Source organism: Lonchura striata, chromosome 3 (assembly GCF_046129695.1).
Source record: "Lonchura striata isolate bLonStr1 chromosome 3, bLonStr1.mat, whole genome shotgun sequence".
NCBI classification, from domain to species: domain Eukaryota; kingdom Metazoa; phylum Chordata; class Aves; order Passeriformes; family Estrildidae; genus Lonchura; species Lonchura striata.
Genome location: NC_134605.1, coordinates 68,566,489 through 68,580,584, shown reverse-complemented (window position 1 = coordinate 68,580,584; position 14,096 = coordinate 68,566,489). Strand labels below are relative to the sequence as shown.

General features: G+C 37.5%; 1 protein-coding gene across 1 annotated transcript in view; it reads right to left on the bottom strand.

Moving 5' to 3' along the window:
• REV3L (REV3 like, DNA directed polymerase zeta catalytic subunit) overlaps nt 1-14,096 on the bottom strand; it is a 114,559-nt gene that overhangs the window by 14,951 nt on the left and 85,512 nt on the right. The window contains exons 19-22 of the mRNA XM_021555506.3: nt 9,272-9,387; nt 4,208-4,326; nt 3,465-3,583; nt 2,367-2,508 (exon numbers count right to left, since the gene is read on the bottom strand). Coding sequence (XP_021411181.2) covers nt 2,367-2,508; nt 3,465-3,583; nt 4,208-4,326; nt 9,272-9,387 — 496 coding nt within the window. The remainder of the gene's footprint in view (nt 1-2,366; nt 2,509-3,464; nt 3,584-4,207; nt 4,327-9,271; nt 9,388-14,096) is intronic.

The following is a 14,096-nucleotide window of genomic DNA, read 5'->3' as shown; positions in this document are numbered from 1 at the left end:
GCCCAGAACTGAACACAGGATTTGAGGTGTGGCCTCACCAGTGCTGAGTACAGAGGGACAACCTGGTGGTGCTGGCCACATTATTTCTGACAGAGGTCAAGGTGCCACTGGCCTTTTTGGCCACCTGGGCACACACTGCCTCATGTCCAGCTGTTGACCAGCACTCCCAGGTCCTTTTCCCCTGGGCGGCTTTCCAGCCATTCTTCCTGTGGCCTGTAACCTTGCATGGGGCTGTTGGGAGCCAAGGGCAGAACCCTCACACAAGTGGCCTCAGCACATAAACCCAGCCTGTCCAGATCCCTCTCTAGAGCCTTATTACCCTCTAGCAGAGCAACACTCCCTCCCAACTTGGAGCTGTCTGCAAACTGACTAAGGGAGCACTTGAGCCCATTGTACAGATCATCAGTACGATACAAACCAGGACTGGCCTCCTGTTTGATGCCCACGCTGAATGCACCAGTGCAGATGCACCTCAGTTCGGCTATTGATCCTACCACCATTTTTTAGGCAGGGGGAAAAGCTCTAATCCCTGCAAGACCATTTTCAGGTGCATCTGTGCTTCCCAACACATCAATAATCCTTTTGTCTTTGCTCCCATGTAGACCTACAGCCCCTACCTCCACTGAGACAGCAGGCTAAAGGACTTTTCTAGGACACTCTTTCTCAAACACTGGTGTGATGCTCCCAGGTTTATCTTTAGAGAGCCTGATCTTATTCCTTTCCCCTTCAAATCGAGTTTATAGCTGTCTCAGTGAGCCCTACTGACTTCTGTGCAAAAACCAGCAAGGTCTTAAAATATCTATGACTAATTATATGCATATATACCTGTGATCATCTCTTGTTAGATTTTGTTTGGTCTTCTAAGAAATGTTCAAGATGGCTTAATAAAATAAACAAAAATAATTTTAAAAAGTTATTGTAAAACTCAATGAGAAATACAAACATGGAAAAAATAAAATATCTGAAATCTGCTCTTATTACTATTCCATTTTAACATATTTTTCAGCTAAGGGGAAGTATCTTCATAAAGGGTAGTGACTCTTCTATGTGAAAAAAAATTATTTGGGGTAGCTGGGGATTGTTGCAAGTGCCATTTTTGTGATCTAGAAAGTTTCAATGGAAACAGAACATACATGCACAGAAGGGAAGAGAAAAGAACAGTCAGGACATAAAATGCAGCATGCTTCTGTTGCTCACTCCCACTCACAGACATCTGAGAAAATGACAGGCAGAACAGTCTTTGTGGGCTGCAATCATGACAGCTCAAGCATATCTATGCTGGCAGTATGCCAGCCCCACACTCCCTGTCCCTAACTGTGCATTTCTCTTGCCTTGCTCCAACAGTGGTATTTTCTGATAATATGGTAAACCAGATTGGGGAGTTAAACTGACAAATACCTCCTGAACACTGCCATGGTTCTGCCGATGTTGCCTGCCAGCCTGCTCCCCTTTTCCTCAAATATAGGGTCATTACCAGAAAGAGCAACAAGAACGTGCTCTGGGTCAAGAGATGACACAGGCAACTGCAGTCCAATGAAAAAAGCTGGCAAAAGTTTTTTTAACAACATTGAATTGTTAAGGAAACTGCAGCTGCAGATACTCCCATACCTGGCTGGCTTATGATAACAGAAGAGCTGTAACACATGACAGAGTATCTGACTCATTTCAGGTGCTGCTCAGGTCTCACATGTAGCCATGCAAGTGGTTCAGTTAGCCTAATCCCTCACAACCTGGGCAAGTAAAGCTTTTGGTATTACTGGAGACTGCTGGGCTCCCAAACAAAGTGCACGTCTTGCTCTGTTCTGCTCCCTTTTCCCTCTGATGCTGATATCAAAATAATAGAGCCACAAACATCTTGCATGACATGTACTTGATAAAGCCAGAGCCCCTCTTGTCTTGTAAAATCTCATCCACAGGTCTGCTGCACCAGAAATGGCACTTAGAAGATATTCAATGCTGCTTTGTCTGCCCTGAAAGAAACTAATCTCCTCTTTCTAAAACACAATTAATTATATTTCTTAATGTTTTAGAAAACACTTATTTTCAGTCTCATGTAAGAGTGAACAATACTAACTCAAAGGGAAAGCTTAGTGCTCCTGAAGGCAGTAGAAGAGATTCACTGGTGTGATTACATTTGGGGAACTCTATTTTTAACACCTATTTTTAACCTCTGAGACTAGGTGATAAAAAAGCAGCAATAATAGATTGAAGGCTATTCTTTACGTTTCAATTTCATGTTAATTCATGTTAACAGCTTTCTGTGACCCTATGAAAATACACATATGGACTGAGAAGAAACTGAAGAACTAGAACATTTTGTAAAAACTATTCTGGTTTTGTGAAGTATAAGGAGAATGATGTCTTACCTGGGAGCCTCTTGTTAATACATGTAAGAACTGAATGCCAAAAAGTCTTGCCATTTCACTTGTTCTGTCAATCAAATCCAGTTTCTCTAACAACAGGAGATTCCCACGAACACGGCTAACATAATGATCAACCATTTTCCATCTGTGAGAGTGAACACCTCATTATAAACAAACCAAAGAGTGCTGCTCTTTAAGACAAATATATTTTTATGGTAACTTGTAGCAAACCAGCAAATATAATTTTCCTCTAGAACATTTTCATACAACTCTTCCAAAAGCGTGGCATATATAAATATACACTTAGGTATTCTAAAGACATACACACATTGTGTTACAGCAAGCTACTGTTAAGGCATCTTGCAATGACTTACTATATCCTGTTTTCCTCACTGCCCCAAAGGATTATCAAAACAGACACAACTACCTCCTCTTATCTTTACATGTTTTTTAACTGAGTGGACCTTTGTGGAAAAATCTTTCTGTATTAAGAATGCCTACCACAGCTGAACATAAATTCATAATTTCTGTATAAACCACCTTTCCACTTAGCTACAGAAACATTTACAGCAATTTTATGAATGTCACAAACAATGTGCAGATAGTACTCAGTTTCATTAATTGCTCATATCACACAATACCAAATTGCTTCAAGAAGAGTAAAGCCGAATGTGATACGTGTCACATGAAGGTATTTTTAAGCAGCTATAGCTTAAGCATCTTAACATCTTGTGTGCTGTTTTGTAGTACTTTTAAGCCTAGCCTGCTTGACATGCACTTGAAGTGAAACAAAAGCCTGGCAGTTCATTAAAAGCCCTTCTGATGAGTATATACAAAATAAAATAAAGACTACAGAACTTCCAAACAGTACACCTATTCAGGTATGTTGAAAATGTAACTGAAAATATTTTGTTGCAATATTGAGGGTATAGCTATACAACAGAACATCCAAGTAAATAAACTCATGTTGCTGCATTTACACTGCTCTAGTGCCTGAGCTAAATTGATTATTTCTTCCTCTTGTGACTTTACCTTACACTTGTCCAATGTTACGAATCTGGCCTTAAAATCAGCAAACAAAATGGATTAATAGATCATTACCTGTAGACATCTGCCTTATTGTCAAACCAATCAGACAGAACTCGGAACGTAAATAAAGGAAAACGATGATGAAGAACATGAAAGCCCACATTTTCGAAAGTGTAGTTTGTCAGATTCACCTAGAAAAAACACAGTGGACATGTCAAGATGCATGACTGCTTTCAAAATCTAAAAATCTCTACTTTTCAAAAACAGCAAGAAATAAATTTATTAACTTTTTATTAGCACTTTGTTAAAAAGGTTACTATTTATTCTTAGAAATTGCTATTTACAAATCAGGAAAAAGCATCCCTTATCAATTGAAAAAAGTATGCAAAATTAGGTAGTTCATAAAGATCAAGTCTGAACTTGGTCAGAACAAGATTTCTAAAGACTGGGCTAAGTATTAAGTATTAAATGGAAAGTTATAAATGGAACAAAAGAAAAAAATATAAATCTGACAGTTTAAAATACTTAATGTGCTAAAAGCAGTATACTAGACAAATTCCTAAAACAAATAAGTTGTTCTCAAAACCCACAAATCAGTGAAAAGGAGAATCATTAAGAAATACTACTGAAAAATAAAGGCTTCAGTACTTTACAGTTTAGAGATGTACAAAACTCATTCTCACAAACTGGCAAACTATTCTATTTGAAAAGGTGTATAAAGAAAGAAATTGTGCAAGTTATATGAAACTTTCAACAAGGTCTGCAATAATTAGAAAACCCAGTAAACCAAAACACGAATCTTTAAAAAAATTTACCTCATGTCTCATCATTCTCCAAATATTCAAGACAATTCGCCCAACAATATTTATTTCACTCATTGTATCTGCTCCGTATTCATCCAGCTCGGTGGCGAATCTGTTCTCTTTACTTTCATCTAAAGACATTAAAGGAGACTATATTTAGACAAGTTATTAGACAGTCAAGACCAGATCAAACCATCTCTCTTCAAATTTTCTCTCTAGAAAAATAAGAATTCATAAAGACTACTGCTGATTCTACAAAATTATTTATTTACCAGTCCACACAATCTCTAAATTAAACTCCCCCATTTTTTTTTTGCTCTTGCCCTTTGCAGAGAACTCTTACTTTGGTTTCACTGAAATAGTGTCCAAGGCAATATATTCTCCATAGTGAATATATTGGTTATGCACTGCTGAATGTTACTTGAGAGTCACCTGTGCATGCAGTAGTGCACAACATTAAAAAAAAAAAAAAAAAATTTAAAAAAAGTGGTTTCTGCCCTAATGAATTTATAACTCAAGGCTTTACTTGCAATGATCTTACACAGTCTGAACTAGGTAATGGGAGAGAAAATTCAGTCCCTTTCATAAGCAAACTCACTGCACTGGGAGCAAGTAGACACGAGTTCTGGATAGCACAGGGAGAAGGAAATAGGAAGGAACCAATACAGATGCAGAAGCAGTACTCTAAATCTTTTTGTGAGACAGAAGTGTCTCACAAAGTAGAGAAATATGTCCTCTTTTGCCATCCCTGATTTTTGTCATGCTTTGGAATACTGCAGCACAAGAGAAGACAGTCTTTTTGGCATACATTTTGTTAAACTATCTTTTTTTCAGTCATTGTAAGTTTACAGTTCTGGTGTTTTTTCCAGAGTTTACATAGATTTTTTTTTTTTAAAGTGGACCACACAAACTAAAATCCATTATGAAAACACACTGATCCTCAGCTTTATTTCTTATTAGTTTAATGGAAGAGAAATTACTTTAAGGCAATTCATCCACAATTCTAAATCCATACCCATTTTTTAACTGCTGGTTGCTTTGTATTCTGCCACCACTCCTTTATCAGGTACAGCACAGTCTGTACAGTACCCTGCTAATAGAGCAGAACATTTTGGACAGAGAGTGTAGAAGTGTGGATACACACTGCTTCACAATAATGATCAGAACTGAACAATTAGATCCTCAGACAGTCATGAAGCACATTTACCCTTGACAACAGAAGTAAAAATTGCCTGAAATGCTGCAGAACAGCTATGAAACAACATAATACAGACGAATTTTGTATCTTGATCTTCAAATGTGTGCCATATCAATTAAAAAATCATTAAGAAAACCCATTCGCCATTTACTGACCTTATTGGTAAATCACAGATCCTTGGCAAAATTTAGCAGACCTTTTGTACACTTCAACAAAATGCACACTGTCTTTTTAACCTCCTTATTGTTTCAGATTTTTAAGGAGGAGAACCAGCAACTTCTCTTTCCATGTTTGGATGGAAAAAATGCCCCACCAACTAGCAACATTTTTTCTTCTGCTTTTCTTCATTTCCACATGCTGGATCTCCTGTCAAAGTGAGGAACTTGCATTTTTTCCCCCCTCTTCCCCCTCCATTTTTTTTTTTTACTGGAAGCAGAAACTATTGGTTAGTTCTACTTTCTTCAGTGTCATCCTAATTCTTTTTTGACTTGTTTAAGAGATTTCCTGTATTAAGTTTGCTTCATTGTCTTGCTGGTTAAAAACAGACAGCAAAGTCTATTGTGATAACAAGAGAGAGACCCACCATCTGATGAACTCTGCCTGTGATGAGAACCACTGTATTACAAAAACCTGCTCTACTTTACAACTGGTGTGGGAAATGTATCACCAGAACTAGGTAAGCCTCTTTGGGAACTATGCTGGTAAGAAGCAGAACAGGACATTCCTCCTATCTTTTGAGTGCATGAGACAAAATAAAAAGAAGTCTCCTCTCATCCTCTCTTATCCACTCCCTAACTTTGAGCTGTGATGCAAAGGAGGAAACAGGAGGCCACACAAAAAATGCCACCACACACAGGCATGGCATGCACTTGTCTTGTGATGTGTCCTATAACTTATAAATAGTTCACTTGTAAAGGGCAGAAGCAGCACCAGACTCAGCCAATAAAGCAAAACCAGAGAGAAGTCCAGCTTTCTTTTTGTTAAGCTGAAATCACAGGAAAGGAGAAGTCCCTTCCATATTTATTTCAACAGAAGGAAAGAGAAGCATACTTCTTAAAGGAGCACTTTCTGTTCTGAAAATACAGCACATGAAGAAGGGAGGGAAATACAAAGCACAGGGGTTGGAAAAGCAAGAGGAAGACAGATGGGGTCAAAACCATGGACAAGGAGATCACAAAGCAACAGAGAACACAACAACTTGGACAGATCATGCATGCAAGACATTTACGACATGACATTTCTGGGAAGAGCTCATCAGTGTAAACATTTTCTCATCTTTCTGCTGCAATTCTTTCAAAAGAAACTAAACATTTACCTTAAAATAATAGCAGTTCTTAGAAACATTTTTAAGTGCTATACATTCAATTTCTGAGTACACATCTACCAGCTGGCACAGGAACACCTGCATTACAAACATCAGTGCTGTGCAGATCGTGCCTATACTCTGCATGCCCACTTGACCTTCATGTACAAAAATGGTAAGGGCTACAATCCTGACTTCCTTCACTAGAACTAAACCTGCATTGTGTGGGACTTGATAGTTGTAGGGAAGGAAACCTGACTGTGAAATACACGGAGAGGCTACCAATAGGAACCACACAGTTCCTCTTCTTCTTTGAGGACCCATTCATGTGTATGCCAAAATCAGTAACTTGAGAAAGAGCTTGTGTCAGGAAGATGAGTACTATTAATAGCTTTGCTAATTGTTTGGTTCTGCATCAACTACAGTGAAGACAGAGCTGTCCTGCAAGACATGAACTGTGACTCAGCCTTTGAGAAAGAGGCACACATCCCAAACTGAAGATTGTTCAACCATACTTCTACAGGAGAGCAGTAAATCTTTGCGATATTTGGAGGTTTTAAAAAACCTTTGACTACAACACTGTTCCTCTTACTACAGTCATTGCAAGTCTTGAGATGTACCGGTACCTTTGGTATTTCTGAAGACTGTACCCAGAGGCATTATTCTGCAACTAGTGTATCATCTCAACTTGAGCCATAAGGGAAACTGAATAACAAGTTCATGCAATCCATTATTATTCCCGAAGAATAAATTTGAGAGCTTTGTGCTGAAGAAAGAAACTTATGAACATTGATGGTCTGTCCATATTTAAACTATCAAGTGATCCTGTTTTCATACATAAAGTATTTAAAAATTCACCACAGTTCAACTGCCAACAACTTTCAGCTGAAGCTACACATTTTTTCTTGTGTTATCTTGTCTCTGGGAGGACTCTATAACTCAGTTCTTGGTGCTTTCTTATTGAAAGCATCAAGAGTATACAAATATTCAAACCTCCAGGAAGGATTTTGCCAACATAGTGCTTCTAAAACATCATATTTTCCTGGCCAGGCACACAGGACAACTACATAAAAGATGATTCCTGTGCTGGGTATGCTCAAAGATTCAAGTAGCCCAGTATCATGTTCTGTCACGTACTCAAAGGCAGATATTTCAAAATGGGGGAAGCAGTTATTGACACTCTTTCTACAACTCTTCCAGCTTTCAACCATTTACAGCATCTTGGGCCAGATATTATTTTCACATATATCTATTTCACATATATATAGCTCCCAAAGGATTCTTCTTAAAAGAATTTATCTCCTTTTAAAGCAATGTACATTTTAAGCATTTGTGCTATCTTGTACAAGGAACTCAAGAATTCAGCAATGCTGACATTAAAAATCAACTTCTATTCTGTAGTTGCCACTTGCTAGCTTCACTTCATTTCTAGTTCTTGCATTGGAAATGACCATGAAAATCCAATCTCTAATTTCCTTCACATCCCTCAATATTTCACAGGCTTTTACCTTTCCTACACTGTTTTGTCTCTTCTGGAATCCCAAATTTCTAAATTACTAGACACATTTGGATAACCCTTCTCATCTTTACCAGTTCCCCTATATTCACTTTGATGGGGGGAAGGATATGAGGAGGCTACAACCTCAGTGTTTGAGGTACAGGCACACTACAGATTTTTACATTTTTATTCATTGCTTTGTATTTTCCTTGCTCCATAATTCCTAACATTTGCTTTTGCAACCATTAGAAAGCAACAGGCTCAAGTTTTAACAGAAGAACCAAGAATGGACTTCTTACTTCATAGCAATTTAACTTATGTACAGATGTTTTTTTCTGTACAAGCTTGTAAAAACAGCCTTTTCAACTGTTTTGATTTTTAAAATCTTCCTCATCCACACCACCCTGATGACTTCGAAGAGCTAAAACAAATTTTTGAGACAGCTTTTCATTTTACAAAGTCATCCTGACTTCTTAGATGTGACAGTACATTTGTTTAGTTGTTCATTATTCTTCAGAATGACGGCTTCTATTGACTGGCTAAGTAGAGGCACTAGGCTTACCATTCCCATCCAAGTTTTCTTGTCTAAACAGACTTTTTTACAAATGCTGGAGGAAAGCATCAGCACTTGGGCCAAATCAAATTTGCCCAAACTAAAAGAATGATCATTGAAAGTGAGGATTTTATTACAAAGCTGTCCAGAACAATTGCTGCTCAGGAGAAGTTTAATGATCTTGCATTCCAGCCAGAGAAACCACAAATGATGGTAGGCACTCTGAATGACTGAATCCAAGGAAAGCAAAAGAAGCTTTGGTAGCAGAAGCACCTGCAAGAACTGAAACTTAACATACAATTACAGAATATAAGTCCAGGTTCATGGATACAGGACACACACAGAAGTGGAATATGCCACAAATTTGAAAATTTGGAAAACACAAGGGGTGTGTGTGATTATACTATCAACAACACAGGAGTAAGAAAAACAAACAAAGTCTTTCTGAAGAAATACTCTGCATTTATTTTTTAAATCTGTTCACTTGCTTCTACTGGAACTGAAGTCCTAAAAAAATAACTTACCTGGCACACGAGAAATCATCTGGCATAAATCAACATTCAGTGCCTCAGCCCTCTGTAAGAGATAACCCCAGGAATGCATCTGGACTTCATAGCCTAGCAAAATGTCTGGGTCATATCTAGAGAGGCAGGGGGAAAAGAAAAAAATGAGTTTTGTATAATTTACAAAAATATTTTCCATGAACAAAGTATAAACAGGATCGCATTCAAATTATGTTGAGTTTAAAAAAGATGCAGTCACAATCGGTTTCTATGAAAGCAGCACCTGGACTAGAAGACAATATTTAAACAGGCAATCTCTTAAGATTTTTAGTAACGTTCAATGGCAAAAATATTTAGAAAGGATATTTTCACTGGAATTTTTTTTGCATACTTCTATTATTTCAGTCTTTACAAATAAAGAACAAAACTGAGGTCTTATCAGGTTTTATTGATGGCATCAGGAAGTATGAAGCATAAACTGAAACTTTGCTACTGGCACAAGAAAGATGTGCAGTGAAATATAGCCATGACTATTGGAACAGAATTTGCCAGAAGGTTAACTGGAATGTTTACAGATAATGTGTCACACACACTGCAGTGTAACTTTGAGTAATCAGAGGGAACTTCGGGTCCCAAATGATGACCCTTTATTGGGAGTTACAATTTGTAGATGAGAGAAATCTATACTGAAACAGAGAAAAGCAACTGTATCTACCAGTTCTCCTGAAATAACCTCTTTATTTAAGATGGCCTTCTTTCTAGAAAACACACAAGAAAAACTTATTTTCTGCTGTATCTCTTTCCAGCTGGAAAAGCTGACTGGCTCAAGTATGACAAAAAAGTCAGAATTGACTTCTGACACAATCATGTCCAATCAGGCTCAGAGTAGAGCTCACTACACAGAAGGACAAAAAATGTGGCTTTAAAGACAAAGCACAGGTAGGAGTTAGCTCAGAGGATCCAGTATCACCTAAGTTTTGAGTAGGCACTATTAAAACCACAAGTCATAATCTGTTGATTTGCTCAATAGCCTAAGAATGATTTTGTTGGGCAGGAAGAGACCAGACAAAGTAACATAAGATATCTGTTATTTTTATAGCAAAAAAAAAAGAAAGGAAGTTTCAGTGGGATGAATAGGTGCTTCTTGGTTAGACTGAATCACTTTTAGTGTATTTTCCAACCTCAATGATTCTGTAATTCTTTCAATGCAGCTAAAGGGTTTTGAGAGTAGGCAGCATTCAATACAACTGAATGACATCAGGGCAGCTGTCAGGAGGTAGAGGATGGATGATGAGCTGATAATCCTGTATCATAGTCTATGCCCAACCCTACAACAGAATGCAGGCTTGCAGATATTAGTTTATGGAGGGGATGGGCAGAGGCCTTGGATTATGAACAGGAACTCTGTAGTCCTTGCATCTATAAACACACAAAAAAAATACAAACATTTCCTGACCGTTGAATACAGAACACCCTTTCCCTGAATACTGAGTTACTTGTATCACAGACATTACAAATGAAACTTCAGACTTTATCAGGAGACTGCCTTCCTTGCTTATGTGTCCTAGCCAAAGGCAATGACAACTCACTTTGAAGATGCTAATTACTCTGAGAACAGCTCCAAAATAGAGTTTCTCCACACTTCTGCCATGGACACTGACTTTCTGTGAAAAATAGTTGAATGCTGTTACTCAGCATGGCTCTCTCTTTATTACAGTTTGGGCTTTTGCACCTGCCAGAATTTGCAAAAATCCCCTTTATCATCTACTTTTACTTGTGAGGGAATGGTTTTGATACAGTTTTTACCTAAAGCAGGCAATTCTAAAGTAAGTTTTTTATTTCTAGCATTCTACAGAAAGTAAAAGAACTAGCACTTTGAATTTGGGGGGTATTTTGCTATCTGGTGTTCATGTTGAAAGAAGAATTATTTGGTTTTGGAGGTGGAAATGATCATCAGGAGTGCAAGGAATAAATTTACTCAATATGGATTACGACAATGGTACAACCCCAAAGATACTTGGAACAATTTATGGACAAATGACTGAAGCTAGCCTGCAGTTCATTCCAGCAGCGGAATCAGCGCCAAAAAGAGTTATGACTGCTTGCTGCTCTGCACAACATACAATGATTGTGAAATGATGCTCCAAAATTATTACTAGCTCAATTTCAGCTTTGAAATAAAAAGGAATTATGCCATGTTTTATATAGGCGTAGAATAAACATTACAAAAATTAACAAATTTTCAAATTAATTCTTGTAAGTAAACTATCCTGGTCCTAGCATGTTGCAAAACAGAACTGATTAATTAAAATGAGGGAAGTAGTCATTCGTTATCATATTTGAAAACTGGCATCACATAATTCAAAATGGAGAATACTTGTAGATTTTACACGGGACACAGACGGATTCCATGACAGATGCAAATGTAAAGCAGAAACTCGTGAAGAATTCTTTAAGTGGTATATAAAACAATATTCATTATGCCAGAAATTTGCTTTCTCTTATAAACCTGTTCTGAACAGAAATAAGAACTGTGCAGCGAGTTGGTGCAGTTTGTCCTTCATCAACTGATGAAGGACAGTTGTTTTGGGTTGTAACTTGCCCAAGCAGGGCATTACCTTTCTCACTTCCTACTTTAACAAAATTAGTGGGCTATTATATTAACTGCAACTGAATATATTTTATCAATTCTGGAGGTAGTCTTCCCATTACCTTTTAACCTGATGAACAAAATGACCTCTGTAATCTATCTGCATATAATCTCAAGAACTGTTTCTCTAGTATCCTTGAGATGTGAAGGTGTTTTTATAGGACAAGACATAAAAGCCCTTTAGTTTATGATGTTTTCAGATACATGCCTTTTCTTCTATAAATAAATTGTATCTAACTTAAGTATCACATATTTTAGCACAATTTCATGTAAACCTACAGATAGCTTGGAAAGCTTATTAATCAAAAGATTTTTTAAAAAAGCAGTGTGCTAGTCTCTAATTCAGTATTGCTTGTCCAGGCCATTAGGGATCACCTGTAATTGCACACTACTGACTTACAGGTTATCACTTTACAGCACATTACTTTGCTTTTCCATCCCAACTAGATACCACCCATGTATTAAGGGGAGTGTCTAATTTCAGCTAATTTTGGCATCTCAAGTTTTCTAAACTGGTCTCTATTGTCATTGAACAAAAAAGCCTCTTTGGGTGAACCATTTTTTGTATTTTTAGCCACCTCTTGCAGACCAAGATCCTGTTCTGTTTAACCCTTCTGGTGATAAGGATAGCTAATTAGACACTGATTGTGGAATACAGATGTTTAAGTTTCAGTCATATGACTTATACAAAGCTATCTAAATGGAAAATCCAGGTAGAGTAGCTAGTAAATGGTGAGGTCAAATCTTACTGTGAATTTCCTGTAATCACAGTCCTTTAATGTCAGCTGGTCTGTATTTCAAACTTGGATTCAAGTGGTATCCTTCTAAAAGCATGAAAACCAATAAATGTAGTACTGGCAACTGAGTTGCTCAGATAGTGTAGTAAGTTACACACATATATATATTTTGTATGTATATCTGTATGCATTCACAAGTGTATCTCTGAATTATCCCAGAAGAAAAAAACAAAGTAATAGTAAACTGAAGAACTCCTTTCTACTAAGTAACATTTATAACCCTGAACTCCTGCACTACATATGCATAAGATCTACCTTATGCAACAGGTTTAAGAGGCCCATCAAATTTCATGCACCTAGTAAGAGACACTGTTGTTTCTTGCTTCTATACTGCTTGCTGATGAATTACATCCCAATTTATGCAGCAATGTCCTCTCCTGTAGTCCAATCTTGTGTACCAGTGGTACCAACGAACCAGTGTGGCACTTGCTGAGACCATGGTATTTTATTTGTTATTAGAGAAGAAGAGATGTCTGGAGCTAAAAGAGTACATTATTCCACATGGGAAAATGAACAGGCAAACCCAAAGTTTAGCTGATGTGAGCTTAACTGAAGTGTGAGTCTCTCTCACTTTCTCTCTCTCCTTTTCATGTGGTGCCACAAAGACAACAGGCCGTGAGCTAAGAGGACAAGTTTTATGTTTCATTCTCCTGCCTCACAATTTTTACAGTATACTATGAAACTGGTCTTTGATATCAGTTCAAGCTATTTATTTAGAAGAAATTGTAATGAGACCAGCTGCTACACCTGCAAGAAACTAGTAAACTGTAATACTGATATTTGAAAGCTGCTGGCTAGGAGTAACACGACAGGAATAAGAGGTGTGCTTGCCAGCATATGCTCTTTTGTTAAAAGGATGGGCCTTGATATTGCTTTGCATGCTGTTGCCACACTTTCTGCAAAGATGAAAAGCAGCATTTATGCTGGCAGGATTTAAACACAACAGCATTAACATTCAACTCATACATGCTGCAGAGAGAAGAAAGGCAATTATTTTCCTTTCCAGCTAAGTTGTATATGCTGCTATGACATCTCTTCCTCTTTCTCATTTGACAATTTCATGAATGAACACTAAAGCTCCCAGTAATACCTTCCCTTTTATTATGTGTCTGCGTTTCCTGACTGCTATTTTTCTTCCAGCTATGATTAAGAGAAAAAGAGGGGGGGAGGGGAACCATGCCAGACCTATGATACAGACAAAAGCAGTAACTGTGCATAGCAACAGAATGCTTGGTGACTCAAACATGTAACTGAAATCTTTGAAAACATTTTTCCAGTTTGCCTTAGACAACTAAAATCCATAAAGCTGATACAGGACATTAGATACAGATTTCTACAGGAAAATGTCACTGATGAAGATGATACTGGCCTGGAAAAAGAAGGTTAGATTAGCATATCT